Source organism: Acartia tonsa, chromosome 4 (assembly GCF_053477335.1).
Source record: "Acartia tonsa isolate MP-2025a chromosome 4, ASM5347733v1, whole genome shotgun sequence".
Taxonomy (NCBI): domain Eukaryota; kingdom Metazoa; phylum Arthropoda; class Copepoda; order Calanoida; family Acartiidae; genus Acartia; species Acartia tonsa.
The window spans coordinates 26,017,484-26,036,618 of record NC_137263.1 but is presented as its reverse complement, the minus strand read 5'-3'; the positions used below and the strand labels follow the sequence as shown (position 1 = coordinate 26,036,618).

The 19,135-nt window shown below is 31.2% G+C and overlaps 2 protein-coding genes across 5 annotated transcripts in view; both read right to left on the bottom strand.

Annotated features, from left to right (window-relative positions):
* Positions 1-19,135, bottom strand: part of LOC145316572 (uncharacterized) — a 257,683-nt gene that overhangs the window by 33,886 nt on the left and 204,662 nt on the right. The gene's annotated exons all lie outside the window — the stretch shown is intronic.
* LOC145315409 (uncharacterized) overlaps positions 17,885-19,135 on the bottom strand; it is a 127,633-nt gene continuing 126,382 nt past the window's right edge. The window contains exon 10 of the mRNA XM_080155391.1: positions 17,885-18,740. Coding sequence (XP_080011517.1) covers positions 18,689-18,740 — 52 coding nt within the window. The 3' untranslated portion in view covers positions 17,885-18,688. The remainder of the gene's footprint in view (positions 18,741-19,135) is intronic.

Here is a 19,135-nt window from a genome sequence, read left to right as displayed (position 1 = left end):
TTTTACTTGGGAGTGTGGAGATACCCTCCCCCAAAATAGTTATTAAATTATCTAGACCTATAAAAACCTTCACTGTAAAGAGGAACCATATAGGTCCAGCGGTTAGCGAGATCCTCGCTACAGCATATAAAATAAAGAACAAAATTATAAAAAATATTTGTATGCGTACATGGATACAATGATACATTGGTAAAACTGTCAAGGCCGTAATACAATTTTAAGTAATTTGTCAGTTTTTTTAACCATTTTCTGCAAGGGCATATATATATATTTTAAAATGTAGCGGCGATATTTTTTTTATTTTAAGCATCTAATAACGGCTACGATACGTTTAAAAGAGAGATTCATATGCATAAAGTTTCATTCTGTAATTGAGCTCGGTCAGTATTTACATCCTTTCATCCACCACGAATAGTTCATATAATTAATCTACGCATTTTAGAATTGTCCTATCGATTTCATGACTCTTGGAACACTTTAGAAAGCGTAGCAATTCTATGATATTTTTTATGTTTTTCTGTTACAATGATGTTTGAAATGTTGATTTCCAGAACTACTCGGGACCATGAAGTGAGCGAAGCATATTTACAATCAAGTCTTCAACGTTGGTGCTTTGATATTAAATATTCTGTATGTCAGGTATTTATTTAATATATTGACATCAATTTTTTGGTTAGGAATCAAAAGTTTTTTTAATATTTAAAGGAAAATCAAATGTTTGTCTAAACTCGATTGTCGGACTAATTTGTTGCGCTTTGCTTTTATGTATATATACTATTAGCCTCGTTTTTTATTTTGTAGCGAAGCTATTCTATTGCTAAAAATGTTTTGGGGTTAACGTGGCCACAGTGCGTATGTAGGTGCTTTGACTTTTGTGTCAGAACCTAAATAGTGCATTTCATTACCCTAGGTAAGGTCAAGTTCAATTTTAATCCACTAGGAGTTACCGCATAATCATGACAAGAAAAGCAAAGATTATTTACTAAAAATTTTGAACAAATTTGCTTTTATAAAGTTCTTCATAAAACCACTCCTGAAGTGAGTTAAATAATGTCTTTTTTATTTGTTGCTTTGCTAAGGTCACGGAAATTCAGCCTTAAATAAATCATATATAAGATAAGACTCTAGGGGGCTAGGTGTCGCTTCGGGTACTAGACCTCTTCTCCACGCACCTCCAAACATACTCTGCTTATGATTGCAGTGTAAAGCGTCCATTCATCCATCAGACAACCAACTCTCTGAGATGCATGATTTTGTCTGAGAAGTCCCAACTGTGCATGGTAACGAGTTGCGCCTGTTTTGGGCCAAGGCATTCCCCCCACTCTCACTATTTACGTTGGGCATCTGACATAGTAGCAGTAAGAACCATTTTTAACGTCTTTAGTTATGACGCGGTGTCGGACCGAGATTTGAACCTATCACCTTCCCGACGACGAGCGGATGCGCTACATGTTGAGCCACGGTCGCGGGTAAAAAAAATAAACCATATATAGAGACCTTTTATGACAGACTTTATAAAAGCAAAATTGTTCAAAAATGAAATAAATAACCTTTGCTTTTCTCGTCATGAATATGCGGTAACTCCTAGTGGATGAAAATTGAACTTGAAATTTTCAAATCTAATTTTCTCAAAAACGGCTGTATTTTAGATTTTATTGAAAACTGAAATGAAGTTACCTAACCTAGGGTAATGAAATGCACTATGTCCCAATGTAGGTTCTGACACAAAAGTCAAAGCACCTTCATACGCACTGTGGCAGCGTTAAGTATGTTTATAAAATTTCTTCCGAAAAAATAACTTGATCTGCTTAAAATAACGATTTTTATATCTGTACTTCTCCTCTAATAAATGTCGACACACTTGTTTTTTTGTTAAATATGCTTTGCTACATTGCATGCTACCCTACTAGTTTTTATTGTGGCAATATCTGTCTTAAAACAATTAGTAAATGACGGACGTACAACAATATCAAATCTTGAAATAGCTCAATCAAAATTAGTTCTAAACGCGCCTAGACAAAAAACCAGGAGGGATTGAGGAAGGTGCGTGCGTGACCTTGCTAGGCGCATGATTAACATTTTCTTTATTGTTTATCGGATCTCGGGTTAAAAGGTTACTAGGCTTGCTCTAATACAGGGTGGTATTTGAATGAACTCATTTTTTCTTGTGCAGCTAAATTTACTAATATTGAATTTTAAATAATTCTCTAAATCAGTTCTCGACATCCGCACGTCAGCTGCCTGTAAGACTCAGGGAAATCAACCTTTTATCATTTTTAAAAATTCTGGACGATGTCTAAACCTGACTACTAAACTACAAACTACGCTTCTCGGAAATACGGAAAGTGTCATGTGTGACGTCAAAACAATATACGTTTAAAGTGAAAGAATGAGAGGAGAAGTGGGTAAGGAAACCCCTAAAAAATAGTTGGATTTATACTTATTTAAATGACGTTACACATGACACATTCCGTATATCCCGCTATTCTCATATGTATTTATTCTATTTATTTAAAGAAAGATCCCAACACAAGTCTTATAAACTAATCCTTAGAATTTTTATCAATGAAGCTACCCTGTAACTTCAGCTTTTTGTTTGTCCTTCTATTTGTCTGCCTTAAAAAAGAAATGTAATTATTCCGGCTGATGCTTTAAACGGAGGTTACTTTTTAAAAAATATTTCCCAGTTTAGTTTTCAATTAATCATTTAAATACTTGGTAATTGTGATTATGTTTCCGAATTCTTGATTTGAAGAACTGATATCTGTAGCAGTAAACAGAAGATTTACCACACAATTACAATCTATTTAATACAAATTCCTCACTATTATATGCTCCAGAAAGGTACAAATTGTTCCTCCCTCCATACAAAATAGATTCTTATACATACATTATTGAAAACCAGATTTTCACTTAGGGCATTTTGACAATTAATACTGCAATAAAACAGCACATTTTGCTATAAGATGAAACAAGGTTTTTGTAATGTAATTTTGGCCACAAAAGAAGTTAAAGTCAGATCTTAGAAATTTTTTATTAATAAAGCTCTATGATGCTTCATATTAATATTAATATTCTATTGTAATAATTTTTATTAAGATGATTCTTTGGTTCCTTTCCATCAATAGTAAAAAAAAGAAAATAAACAAACTTAAAGATTTCTATTTCATTTTTAATTTTAACGCAAAATTACCAGTAAAAAAATAAAATCCATGAATGAATTGAAAAAACCTCAAATATAACCTATGCTTTTTTTACAATGAAAATGGTTTTGACCAAAAATAAAATAAAAACTCACAAAACCTACCTACATTTGAAAGCATGAACTTTAAAATATACATTTATGAACTGCAGTGATGAACATTGGAATAGGTGTACAAGTGACTGCGCTCCTGGCATCTGTAATACAAGAGGTCAGTATAAAAATATACCAAATTAAAAATAGAATAGCCTAAAACCAGTTTAGTACCTTTTAGAAGCTTTCTAAAATGGTAAAATAAACCGGTCCAAGAGTTAGCAGTTCCCAACGAATAAAAAAAACTTACTGCTTAATATGCTAGGATGTATATATACAGGGTGCGGCACATAAATCCGGACTTTTTCAAATTTTTAAACAAATGAACATAAAATCGTCAATTATAAAGATTTTATTGAATTTTAAACACTGAGAGGCAGAATAGGTATTTGACTATTAGATTATTAAAAAAATGGCCGCCAGTCTCATTCGCTGCCTGTACCCACCTCCTCAACCGCCGGCAGGCCCAGGTCAAAATGTACCTGTCCAAGCTGGCGAAGTTCTCTTTGATAGTGGCAATGAGGGAGGTCTTTGTGATATGGGCACGTCTATTGGTCCATGCTTCAAAGTAGCTGTAGGCCAAAAAGTCCATTGAATTAAGATCAGGCTGCTGGGAGGCCACATTTCCTAAGAAACGTGAGTAACAGCAGGGTCCAAATTAACACAACTTTCAAGCTACCCTTAGATACGGAGGCTCTCATTTGGACCACAGTTGAGCTATAACGACGTTTTTTACCTTTTTGGAAATGGCATGACAATTCAGCTAGGGTTGTAACCGCAACTCATAGTCTAAAATGAGTTTTAAAGTTCCATACGGGTCCCTGAAATCGAAAACCGAGAAATATTAACAATTTTTCACGATTTTTGATGTTTTTGACATCTTAAAATCTGACACGTTTCACTTTGCTGGAGTACTACGGACAAGCCATTTTAGATAGCGAGCTCTAGTCTTTTCTAGTGTCTTACTTATGTATCTAACAGTATCTCCAGCAAGTTTCATATGCTTATCTCAACTACAAATGGGCTGAGGTCAGATTTAGTGGGCCCTAGTCAGGAATCAAGATTAATCCACCTGCGCATTTCGAATCTGCCTTGTTGAACATATGCGCGGCCAGCTCGTAATACACGTCCATCTTCGTCCAAAGATTTTTTTGTGCTAAAAGGTCATTATTTAAGCTTTTTATAGTGGGGTCAAACGTCCTGATTGGTCAAGTAGTTTTGATGTTATGGCCGTTTAAAAAAAGTCCGGATTTATGTGCCGCACCCTGTATATATATATATATATACATATATCATAACTGCTAATAGAAGCATATGAATTGAGTGTGTACTTTGTATGCACCAAGCTTAATGATCTAAAAGAAGTCACGTGTTCATTATACTCAAATAATTTTAAGAACTATTTTTTAAAGTACTTGTAGTTGGTTCTATCTATATTTTCCTCAGCCTCCAGAGGGTACTCGCCTCGCATAGGGAAGTTAAATGGCATAAAAAAATCCTGAACCTATGTCAAGCTTTCCTGAAATTGAGGACAGATCAAATTTACAGTATAAGAGAGTTTACTAGACGCATAAATACAAAATAAATTTTGCATTAAATAAATGATGTATTCAAAAGAATATCAAAATAATATGACTTCAAGACTTGTCTGGTTTTTACAAGTAACGGAAAAGCCAAATTTTATGTGAATTTTTAAAAGCGAAGCTTTTCTATAATTAGGGTCGGTCCGTCCGTCCGTCCGTACGTCCGTCCGAGATAGATAGCTTTTATTCTTTAATTTAGGCATGTTAGAATTGTCCAATCGATTTCAAACTTTGCATGATGATTCCTGTAGTAGTTGGGTACGATTTAGAAAGCGTAGCAACTCTATAATCATTACCAGAATGTCCGTACGTCCATTTTAAACATGTTGATTTTTCTACTTTTTTAACAACAAATTTTCAAGTGTTTTAATTATCCGTTTGATCTGATTTTTGGTATATTGATTTCTGGGACAACAAAGAACAATATTATAGGCGAAGCAACTCTATAATCAAGTCCAAAAATGTAAGTATGTCCATAAACATTATCCTGTTTTTAAGCAGTTTTTCAACAAATTTACCTACAATTTTGATTCGACATTTATACATTATTTATGTTCCGATTTTTCAGTTCAGATACTATATAAGTGTTAATGTCCGTTAGTCCTAACGTTTCAGTGCTTCGCTTTTATGGATGTTGTCATCCTTGTTTTTGTACAATTAATTGTAGTACTTTACGTGGATTCTTATAAAAGGAAGATATACACATATGTGGTTGATTGGGCATACATATTCCAATTTTTTATCGTTTTATATTTTATACATGACAAGGATGACCAAATCCATAACATTAAGCCAGAAAAGTTATACAGTTGAAGAAGTAAACTTTAATAATTGTAGAATGTCGCCAATTTAAGCAATAGCATATTATATAGAAGTCAAAACAAAAATGCATGTTATTGTCGCGAAATTCCATGACATACTAAAAAACTTGTTTATAGCCATGCGTCGCTCTTATTTATTTTGCCTGTTATTCTTAGGAATCATTATATATTAATCTTTTAACTTAAGTAGCTGGATGTGTAAATCGTAATATCTCAAAAACCAACAAAATGATTGTCATGCAACTTTCAGAGAATCTTTGTGATGGTCCTGGTAAGTGTTTAGGCATTTTTGCAAAGGAGATTTGGTTATTAATAAACCTGAGATAATATCTAATTCCCCTCTTTAAAACTTTCATATTCATTAAAAAAAAAACATAATCAACTTGGATTTGGCTTAACCAAACGCCCTTATCTTTCATGAAGGTTAAGGGCGCTTTCGCTAGAAAATAAAAAGTTTATCATATGACATCAATTAATGTAACTTTATTTTAAAATACTTTTGCACTCCTCAATAATATAATTATTGTATCGTACAAAGCTCCAAACAAATTAGGGGAAGTTGAACCGTAATTCAAGATTCTAGTAATTAACATTTGAGATGGGCTAACTTCTTTTTACCATTTGCATTATTAGGTGCGAACCTACTCTAGGATTAATGAAGTACGTGTATCTTTCTACTAATAAGTATCAGTCATAGTTACTAGGCTGGCATTAATTCTCTCACCAATGCACATCTACTATACAATATATGCTGTCTGAACTTCAGTCTTTAACTCTGTGAAGCTTTGATTTTTATGGGAAAAATATAATAATCTATATTTATTTGGTATAAAATCCTCTGATCAACGAACACTACTCTGAAATTTGCATTGTTGAACATTGTTTAACCATCTTCCTCGCTTTTCTTCTATTTACAAACATATTTCTGTGTTTTGCTACTTATGGATGTTGTGATCCTTGTTGTTCTGTGTGGAAAGATCATGTGTCGATACCTGCATATGGCTTTGTGTGTATGTGTAATTGTGTGGGTGTGTGTCTGTGTGTAGATATGTGTGCCTGGGCTGAATGAAAATCGTACAAAAAGATTTGGCCTGCGGATCAGAGGTGAAAAGTTATACTTGTGCCTACATTCTATAGTATGGACAATCATAGAATTTTGTTTATAAAAGAGAGGATAATAAAACTCCAATAAAGTCTTGTGTTTATGATAAATATAAAATCTGCTATAACCACACTCTACAGTCTGAGCAAACATAGAATTTTGTTTACAATAGAGAGGATAATCTGCAATGATTAAACTACTCCACGTTCTGGACAACACAGAGTTATGTTTATAACATAGAGAATAACCTGACACAATCATATTCTGAAGTCTAGGCAGAATCATAGATATTTGTTTAAAATATAAATCTACAGAGTGTGTAAAACCCTTTTGTTTTTAAAATACAGAAAACATAATTATTTTTATCATGATTCCTATTTTATAATTCTTCTATAGTAATAATATTTACGCTTATCTAGAATTAAAGTAATCCGCTTCTCTATTACTTACATGATTATGTTGTTGCCAAAACTGTTTAATACCTATATCTGTAAAGCAGAAGTGCGGTGCTGAAATCTGTGTTTTGGACACCCAACCAACCTTCCCTAACAGTGACAAAACGGGTAGTCATAAATAAATTATTAATGAAAGATGGTACATTTATGTGACTATTTACCATATAATTTTTAAGATATAAAAGTTAGTAATACCTAATTTTTTTGTTTTACTTATATTGTTGAATGAATCAATTTATCATTTCGTTCTTAAATATTAACAAGAATAAAACTATAGATCTCATCTCTATATTGTTTCGGCTCAATACATATAGATTACAACTACAATTACCTCTCTGGGCGTGGTGTCGGTTCGTGGTTACGCACCTTGACTCATACTCGGCCTCTTAGGATTAATTATTAATAAATCAGGTATAATATGTAATGGACTTATTTCACGGTTTTTCAAATAATCCGTCTTCCAATAAGTATATTTTTTCATCCTCTGTGGGTAACAGTAGAGTTGGATATGGCGTTGTTCCAATACACTCATTTGTTTGGTATTTCAAATTAAATATTAATTATTTTATGATTATTGTTTAATTTATGAACTACCAGCACAATCCTGAAGAGAAAAATGAACAGCGAGATGACCAGCATTAATGTTCCCTGAAAAACTAAATCTAAACGGTCCATTTTTTACTAAAAAAAACTTTCTTTAGACGCCAAACAGCATTTTTTTAACAAGATTAAGGTAAAATATTCGGATTCGATAGAATTTGTTGCATTCTGCCTTTATTGTGTGAACACTGTGATAGAAAATTTTCAAAAATAAGCGACTTAGCTGTGAATGTTAAATTTGAATTACTAGGACTGCATCTTCGGTTATGTATTGTCAAAAAATTTGAAAGGTGGCTGCGGTTTGTTGAAATTAGGCGGCTAAATACTTCAAAGCATACTTTAAAGTGGTTTGACATGTGGCTACAATCATCATCAAGTGGTTTGTCATAAAATACCAAAAGAAGTCATGTCAACAGCCTCGTCTCAAATCAGACGGACAGAGTTTGTTTTAAAGAAGCTCACTACTCATCTGATAGAATGTTCATTAAATTATTTTCTTTGAAAGCGCGCGAGCGTGTGTGTCTGTTTGCCGAAGTCGTGCACCTGAATATTGCAAATTCTAAATTTCAAATTTCATGCAATCAGAGAAAAGCGTGCGTGTGTGTGTTTGTTTAATGCAACACACACACACCCAACCTGTAAAATAAAGAAAAGTAGCCAAGGTTTGATATGAAATATTTTATGACTTATAAAGCTGAAGTATGTAGATATTTTTCGCTACATTAGGCAGAAAAGAAACATTAAACTGTACTATAGATTTGTAATTTAATACTTATATTTGTGGGAACTTTTGTTTAATGAAATCTTCCAATTTTTAACATTTACAAAACAGCCTGCTTTATTACATCAAGATCCATGACAGATCTATATAAGAAATAAATGTCTATATATGAGCTCAAGTTTTCCAAGCGATAAATGTTTTTCTCGTATTCATTCGAATCCGGTGGATAGGGACCGGTTCTCATCCATACGAAAAAACTATGTCTAGCATCGTATTATATCCAGCTTTCTACGAATATAAAAATGTACAAGCAAAAGATTAAAACCAGTTTTTTAGCCCAACTCTAGTTAATATTTGAAAAAACTATACGTACGGAGCAAAGAATATGCGGACATACCCTAATTATAAAGAAACTTCGATATCAAAGATTTCTAACCAGCTCGATTTTTTAGCTAAATGAATAAAGGTGGATGAATAATAAAACATCTCGAACCAATGTAAAGGTGGTGTGTTCATAGTTTTTTTTGTGTTAATATCACAAAAACCCAGGCTTTCTTTAATAACAATTCAACATTTTTTATGACTTTAGAGCACACAAAAAATCACCATGAGTAGAACCAAAGCATTAATTCATAAGGTATTTATTTCAAGAAAGGCTTGTTCAATATTCAGTAAATATAACGATTAAGTAAAGAACCAAAAATTCTTAATAGTTTGATATGCATTGATATTAGAGTAGATATACAAAGTGGATTTACCTCTAACTATTTATTACCTTGGGGGGCGTTGTATGACAATATACAGCCATAGAGGCTCTAACATCTAAACAATTGCAGACAACAAATCCTTTGGTTTTAACGACCTTTTATTAAGTGTAAGATTTCCCCCCAAAAATATCTACCAATTAAGATAACCTGCTTTGGTGTATTGCAAGGACGTCCAATGGGAGGGGGGGCTAAAGGGGTGATTTCCCCCTACAATGAAATTGGGGGGGGGGGGTACCCCCAAAATTTAAAGTTTGAATTTTTACCCCCCCCCCCCCCATTAAAATTAAAATGCTTGGACGTCTTTGCCTGTATGATGTAAAGATTACAACCCTCAAATGAAAAAGCTTGGACGCCCTTGGTAGATTGAATTGATTAATTTCGATTTTTTAAATTACAGATTTAAATGATCAATTTTTAGATTTTCTAATACATCCAAAAAGGAAATATGAAAGAATAATAATACAACCTATTAAGGTAATATTATAAAGGATAACATCAATCTTTCCTATATATGAAAACATATCACTGAGTTTCAAATTTCTACACACATGTATTAGGGCTTCATCGATTTTTCCCTTTTGGAATATAGGAACCAGATTACAAATTATAAAATGCAGTTTTAACTTTAAAATTAGACTTATATACGTACTTTATTTCATCCAAAATAAGACCTAGTACAAATATTGAGATGAAGCTGGTTTCGTATTTTATTGAGAAAACATATACATTTTTTTACATTTTAACCAAGTTTTTGTTTAATTTTTTGGGGTAAAAATGCTTTGCAGAAAGCATTGTTCTGTTTACGGATTTAAAAACAAAATTATCGTTTAAATTTTATGGTCTGGGTTCTTCACTGTAAAAGAGCCAAATCTATGGATCCTCTAATATTTTTATATATATATTTACCATATATCCTTAAAAAGCTCCTATTCAAATTTGATGATGGATAGCTTTGAAAGATTTTACTGTGCTACAAAAAGAACAAAAAAATGTTTTTTTTTGAAGATATATGGAATTTAGCAACTGTTCATAAAAAATGGCACCCTCGCCGACTGTGGATTGTTCTGACTAGCTGATCAGAATTGGGTGACTGGAAATGATAAAAATGTGATACCTCTAGGACATGCATTTAAAATTTACAAGTGTCTGAAAATATTGCTCGACTGATATGCTTGATGGGTTTCCTTCAACCGGTAATAATTGTCCCAAAATAGCGATTGCCGTGCTCAGCTTTAAGTTTTATAAGAGTTTCATTTTTTAAAAAGATTTCACATCATTTTATGCCTATATTTCGTTTAAAATATTTATATTTTAATCTCTTAATAAACAAGGATGATAACATCAATAAAAAACGAAGAAAATTTTTTTTAATACGCTAATGAACAAAGGTCATCGAACAAAGTAAATTATATACTGAGCGCTGATTGGTGTAGAGAAATTTTATAAAAATTTCAGCCGTCTTTCACAAATTATAGAGTACCTTCGCCACTAAAAAGTGATTGTAGCCCAACCATGATATATAAATTTCCCCCATAAAAGGAAAAAGGTTATATTGAAATATGTTTATGTTTATCTAATCTTTAACCATTCAATGTCCTTGATACCCATAAATAAAAATATCAAACATTTATATTATATATAAAACCACATTAATAACTATAATCATTCAAATTGTTAAAAAAAGTTTATTAATTAAATTCAAACAGTAGTTAAATAGTTATATCTTAAATATTTGAGATATTAAAAAGCTTAAACTAAGAAACCAATAAATCATATTTTTAACCTAAATTTTGTATTAAATTTTTATCTTAAAACACCTGACACATTTTCTATAAAAATCTATGGTTTCAGATCACTGATTACGTAAAAATGTATAAAAATCTAGTTTCTAGTCGATTGACTTCTCTGTTTATCTCTGGCTGAGACTGTTTTGGTGTTCTATAGCTTCCACATTTATATAATCTATGCATAAATATTATATTAGACCAATTTCGGAGATTCGAAGACGCAGACAAAAAAAAATCAGGTGTCCTATTCTAATTCACAGTCACAGCAGCGAGATGGCGACCAGATTTAGCTTACACAGCTTGTTCAACAGCATACGGTCTAGCAGAGCAGATTAATAAAAAGTTTTTTATTCAGTTGCTCTTAGAATTCGATGATGCTTCTAATCTAATTTATACTTTCATTTTGCAATGCACATTGGGGCATATCAGCCAAAAAGGGGATTTAATTATTTAGAGCCCGAATTTCTTGTTCAAAATGTCAAATTAGAATGTTTGAGGTCAGGGAATGCATTTCTTAACTTATCAGAGTAGTATGAAAATTTTTCAGTAGCACAGCTACTCTATCACTAGCTTTTTGGGCCCTTTAAAGTGTATCTATGTCAATTATAGTCCAATTTTAGTGTTCAAAGTGTCAAATTAGGGGTTGTTGGGGCCTGGGAATTCATTTCGGTAGAAGGGGAGGGGATGGTGTAAAGGGGGTGGATGGGAAACCCTTATTTTAGTCAGCTACAAGTTTGTTCAGTGATAATAAATCCATTATAAATGTAGGCATGATTGACATCAATTTTCAAAAACTAATATCTATATTTATATAAAAATTATGATTCTTGTTTACTGTTTATCTGTATATTAACCCTTAACTGTTAGGGGGAGGGGGTCGTTTCCCCCCCCCCTCCTCCCCTCCGTTTTTTTCTATCATAATTTTTGTGTGTGAAAGATAGAGGGCTATAAATGAGTGACTTCTTAACTATGGCTATGCCACACAACTGAGAGTTGAAATTTTTTGAATATCTCCATCCTGGCGGGCACTGCATGCCAGCAAACCTGACAGGTTCATCCAGATAAAAAGCAAAACATTTTTTCTGACTTAAACAAAGCCTTTTATCTTACTAAAATATCATAAACCCTTATGTAAAATATAGGTATTCAAGTCAATTTTAGGTTCCAGGTATGATCTTGAAGGTCCTGATCCTCCAGGTCTCTAGAAATCTTTAAAAGCCTCATGTGACCGCAATTTTTGACTTAGAGACTTCAAATTTTAAATTTTAGCTTTTCTTGTATGTCTACATAACGTATTAAAATTTCCTAAAGATCCGCCGCCGTTTTCCCGCCACCCGCTGACTGCGGCGGCTGGCAGCGGCCAAGTACAGCTGCAGCCACCAAAATTTATGTTTTGAGATTTATAATATAAAATTTACATAAAGATAAACATTTTCTGAAAAAATTGTATTTGTAGCTTCAAAAAAAAGAAAATAACAGCTTTTTGAAATTTTTAAGTAAAAAAGGACCTAAAAACAAAGGTTTTTGAATAAAAGAGCGAAGTAAGCGAAAATTGACTTTGAATCACTTGTAGTCGGAAATTCATTATCAATCAGGGGACCTGCAAAAAGAACCCCCTCCCCCCCGACCATTAAATGTGCGACAAGGGGCCCAACTGTTAAGGGTTAATTAACAAACAGGGATCTAAGGGACAAAACAATGACCGATTAATATTTGTATCATTGTATATTTTATATACCTACATAATATTGATACATCAAATTATATTACGAAATTGATTACTGTAGATGACAATTAGTGATTAAAATATTTCAACACTCTACTTAATGAACCAAGCAATAAAAAATCAATAAAACTTCCTAAAGTTTTTAGGCCAAAAAATATAAAAATTTTATTTTAAAACTTTGGGGACTAGTGTAATAAACATCCCAATGTCCCCTCCCTTCCTAAATAAAACTGCAGATTTTAAAATGAAGACCAAGTAATTACATAATTTAAAAACAAAGCATTACCAATAGACAGACACATAACACTTGCTAATTCCAATTTCAATTAATTATAAGAACACCACGTTATTTGGATATTAACTTAACCTTTGGGACATTTGGCTGTTTATAACACTAGTCGCCAAAGATTTACAGTTGTGTGTTAAAATGTTTTGAATACTAATTTTTATCTACACAAGAGGTAATTTTGTGTTTTATAATTGGGAATGTACATCAATTATATTGACCTTTGTCTTATTCCTTTAGATCATTGATAATGGTAATAAACAAGTTAGTTACATTAAAACTTCGAACATAAAGAGGTGTTGAGTTAGGCTTAGCCCCTCCCCACCATTTAGTGCAATATCTATCATCTATCCGTCTATCTAGTGTGGTAAATTGCAAAATCCATCTATCTATCAATCTATCTATTCATTTATATATCCATCTATTTATCCATCTATCAATCCATCTATCTATCTATCCATCTATCCATCATCCAACTATCTATCTATCTCAACCTCTAAGGAAAACAATAAGGATGATACAATTCATAAGTAACGAAGCACAAAAAATCTACTGCGATAAATTGCGAATATGGTCAATTAAAGAGCAAATGCTTAAATTTAATAGTAAATTACATACTGAATAGCTTTTATAGTGTTTCCAATTTATCTAAACACTCTAAAATAATAGACATAATATATTATAACTGGGTAAATTTTGTTGTCAATTTAGGTTGCTAATTTAGTCCTAATTTATTGGTCAGTTCTTACGTCCAGTATGAGGGGAGGGGATATCATTATATTAGCATGCTCGAAAGACCATTTTATTTTAGTTGGAGAAAATATGGTGCAGCATGCAAGTAATTATATATCCCTTATTAAGATTCTAATTTCGGGTTGTTACAATATTGACAGGAAGAATTATCTAATAAATTAGCGCAGCAATATCAAACTTGAAAAAACCCATATATTTTAGAGGTAAAATAAAGCAGGGATTTAATGAAATAAAACAACTATGTTATTAAATTTTGACTTTAAAAGCGCCTTTAAAAGCATTTTCTTACAAAGTTTTTGTGCACCCACCTTCAGAAAACAGGCAAAAAACCCCTACGGGGGCGCGGGGGGGTAAATGAAACCAGTACTGGCGATTATAATATGTCTTTTGGTAATCAAATATCGCTTTTTTAGCCGGTGGCACCCGGTGAAAACATGTTTCCTGATACTGTCTACTTAAATGTTGATTTTAAAACAAACAAAAATAAACTAAAATCTTGACTTCAACTAATATTATGTAGGACTAATATCTTCAATTTGTGCTTTTTTCTTTTATATTCTCAATATACATGTAATGCATGACTCAACAAAAGTTATTTTGTCTAATTACGTTAATTCTAAGAGATTTTATAATACTTTTAAAATTGTTGGTGAAACACACAAAATATGCCTTTTTCTGTAAGAAATTTTTTGCATTTCTTAACTTCCAGGCATTAGAAAGCTTACTTAAAAAGCGTAATTTTACGATTCCTTTGAAATCTGATGTAATATGGATATAATAATACTCATAGAATGATTTAAACTTGATTTGGGGGTGGTGAATAAAATCCCCTGGTTGCCCGTATGTGCAATGTTTAAAAATATTTTCTTATGTTGATCGTACACCGCTGGTTTGTGGTTAGGTTGCTGGACAATATTTCTTAAATGTTAAATTGATTAGATAGATTTACCCAGTGAAGCAAATCTATTTTCTATTTACACTTTGATTGCACTAAGGATGCAAGGAAGAGTTTAAAAAAAATATATAAAACTTACTAAATAATGATTTAGGACAAATACAGAGCATTAAATCCTATTTTAGAATATTGTCACCATTCTTCTGATTATTTTTAGTCATTGGAGAGGTCTTTGACTTAGTGATACCTTCTTACTAAGGGAATTATCGCCCCGGCGACTTCATTCCAACCTTTTCTTAACCAAAACTAATCTAAAGTAAGAATAAAATAGAAATTTCTTTAAAAAGTTCTCTTTATGGAACCCGTGAGATGTAAAGGAAACTGTTAAATCCAGTAATGAAATTATATTGTCCAAATTCACCATTGGTTTTGGGATAAATTCATTTTACTATAGCTGAAATATTTCTGTTTTTATCAAAACTAATATTCATGTAGCAAAACATATTTTAATCCCACGGCCTAAACTTTAAGTTAATTTCAGGGGCTAAAAACCTAGAATAGTTAATTAAAACAGAACCAATATGCTTTGTTAGTTAATTGTTCTGTAAATAATTTTAAAGTTTTTGTTAACATGAATGAAGGTCAAGAGATGTTTTATAGGTAAGCTCTTTCTTGTTATTTATGTAAATATGTTCTTCTTGAATTCTGCTTCTTATGTTTCTTAGAAGCACAGATTCTCTGTAAGTTGGGCCGCGTATTTAATTTCTTTGCCATAGATGAATTTTTAATAACCTCTTTATTCCAATATGAATACATATACATACGAAAACCTTACTATACTTAATTTATACAATGGCCTTTTGCAACCTCAAGATCTTTCTACTGCGCCCCTAGCATCTCGGTGCTCTTTAAAGACCAATATAAGCTTCTCTCTGAAATTGAGAATTAAATCGATTGAGTGGTTAACAAGATCGAAACAAAACAAAAACCTTGCTACTTTAAATCAAAGGAAATATTAATAAAAAAAAACAATTATGCATAAAGTATCTATTAAGGAAAATAATTAATAAACATATTAAGACAATCACAGCCTAAAAAATAACTTGGTAATACAGAATTATACATAAAAGTTATAAAAAAATATAATACATGGTATTCTTCAAATTCTAAATTAGCAAAAGTATAAGAGCTCCTCAGCAATTTACAAACAACAGTTATATGTACATACACATTTTAAATTTAATCATTTACAGAATTTTAAGATATAAATATTTTACTTTGTGATATAAAAATCAATGTAAATTATGTAAAAAAGCAGTAAAAAACAATATCTTAAGCAATCAACAGTAGATTAAATGTAAGGTTAACAAGGAATATTTTTTCCATAAGTAGTGCAGTAATACAATACATTTTTATATGCATTTAAATAAGTCATTAATATATAATTTAATCTGAACAACCTACGCCTTAAATTATTGCAACCCATAAATAAATTGGTAGATATAATAAATTTACTTAATTTCTTAAGCACATACTCTAATTATATAGAATCTGCGCTACTACAAAATAAAAGGTTCGTCTTTGATAAAAATCTAAAGGACCAAAGGCTATCCTTTCAAATGACCTTTAAGTCATTTTTGATACAAGATAAAAAGGAAACATTCTTTTTATAGTTGTCAATATACATAAGTCAGCTTTTAAGTTTATGTAAATAAAACAATATAATAACTTAATAAACTATTTTACTATTTATCTTACAAGTTTTACATATAAAAAAGTAAACACCTTGAAATGTAATTTTTTATCACACACAAAAAATTAAAGAACTTTAATGAGAGTCAATAAAATATATTTTTCTAAATTGTATCGACTTCCTTTTCGGCAAATAAGAAAAAATATAAAATTATCTTTTTATATTGAATAAATTTGCAATAAGTGAGTATAATTTAGGTTTTATGAGGTATGCACTTACCTTGAATTACGAGTATTTACAATTTTTGTTGCGGATACATAAATGGTATTTTTATTTATAAAATTTAACATATGTAGATAATTTAATAATTATGACTGATATTTATTTTAAAATCTGGATATTTAAAGTACTGCATTTTCTATTAAATAAACATTCTTTATCAAAAAGTAATTTTAGAGATACTGAATTCCATAAAAGGTCTGCTGCAAATATCATTATAATTATCTTTACTTTTCTGACACAAAATTTATGGATTTCCATTGAAGAACAAGATTTCATGTGATGCGTTTTTAGCATTAGGTCAGGAATGGGGGATGGGTGGAAAACTGGGTAAAATTAGAAGAAGTTTTGGGGGTGGGGGATTTTAGGGTGCACGGAAGAAATTTCTTGTGGGTTGGTGAGGCTTTGAAGCCAAATACTCTTGACCCTAGTGTATCTTAAAATTTCATCAATGATAAATTGTTTTGGTTTGAAAATGTAACAAAGACCCCCCGAAGCAATTTTGGCTCGAGCCACGCACACAAACACTTGAAAAAAGTTGCCAAAAATTGGTAAGTAAAAATGTGAATGAATGGGGTTAAAAACATTAATAAACATATAATTGATGCAGATGAACATTTGTTAAATTAATTAAATGAAAAGACATGAAAAAGAGAGCACAAAGAAAGTCTTCAATTTAAAGAGAGAGAAAAAAAACATTTTCAATGATTTGTGGCGCGAAGTTGGAAAAAGTTATTAAACTCTCCGCCCACCTCAGCCACGATTTGCAAACTATTTCTGAATTAATAAGATCGTATCTAAAATTTTTCATGCTTTTCACATTGGTACAAATATGATTTTTATGTACAAAAAATAATAGGTTTGACATCACAAAAAAAAAATTTCTAAATATGTTACTATAATTCATTTAATTTTCTTAAAGACAATATTCAAAGGTATCAAATCATTAGTTTTGACAAAAAAAAAACAAAAAACGTTTCAATCTTTAGTATAAAAGCTTAAACAACTTTTTGCTTAAATTTATTGGCTTAGAAATAAAAGTTAGTTGCTTGCCTTAGGGCATATTTATAAAAATGAAGATTACCATTTAAAAAGCGAAGAGTGTATGAAAAACATTTTAATTTTATCATTTGTCAAATATTAAAAGTGTTTGTGACATAAATATACGTATAAAAAACTTCATTTTTTTAACAAATTTTACTGGATATTTTACATATGATTTTAGCTAGTGCCATTGATTCAAGAATTTTAATTATTTTTGCAAAAAAAGTAAGCAATGCATTAACCCTCCTCTACCTTTATATATATTTATAGCATATCTCCACGATGACAAAATTTATTTTCTAAACATTTCCCAATTTCATTGTGAAAATTCGGCAGGGATCATGGAGAGTTTAATTATTCTTGTGACCAGCATGGAGCTTCATGGAGCTGACACTTCTCACTATATTTTACCCACAATTATGTGTTATATCATGGCAGAAATTCTGCAGAAATTTCACTTTTTTTTCACTCAGCCCTCCCCCTGAGTTCTTTTTATGACTTGATTGTGGGCTGGGCTGCTGTCTCTAGTAAGGGCCAGGGATAAAGGGATGATAAACTAATCTTTTCTAAATATTTATGGGTAAAATTCTTTCATTGGTACCTTATAGTTATTAGGGGAAGGTAATGGTGTACATTCATTTATGCGCCATTACTCTCTCCCTCTCTTGTTAATGCAGAAAGTTTTTTATATTTATTTTCTTCACAGTCTAAAATTATATAAATGCTTGTGTTTATGGTTCACTGATACCTTTTTATTTACTTTATAACTGTTTTATAATGTCTTGGTATAAATACAAAATAAAGTTTTTTTTTATTTGGTTTTAGTATTTTTACTGACAAATTTTAAGATTGTTAAAGTTTGAGGATTAATTTCTAGATATTTATTCTTGTAGGGCGTCCAAATCATCACAGGAGTTACTGCCAACCAATCTTCTGAAAATATAAAAAAAAATTCAAACTATCAATAAATTAAAAAAAAAATTATGTTATTCAAAATCTATTTTATTGACTTTTTTTATTTAGATTTGAGTATCGTTAATGTTTAACATCTAAAAATAGCGTCAATCAAAAAGAAATAGGTAGCTTTATTTTAGTTGTCTAACTATAATAGAAACTTTGAAAATTAGGTTTCCTTCTACACCTATCTAAAAATTTAGAAGTAGTTAAATATTTGAATTTACTTTTATTAACTCTAAGATCATATTCTATAAAATCCTAATTCTTTCCGACTAATGATTAAAACGCAAAATTAAAGTGCATAATTGAAAAAGCTTTCTTATTCTATCCCAAACATATGTTTCTTGGCTTAAATGTGATGACTTAGTGAA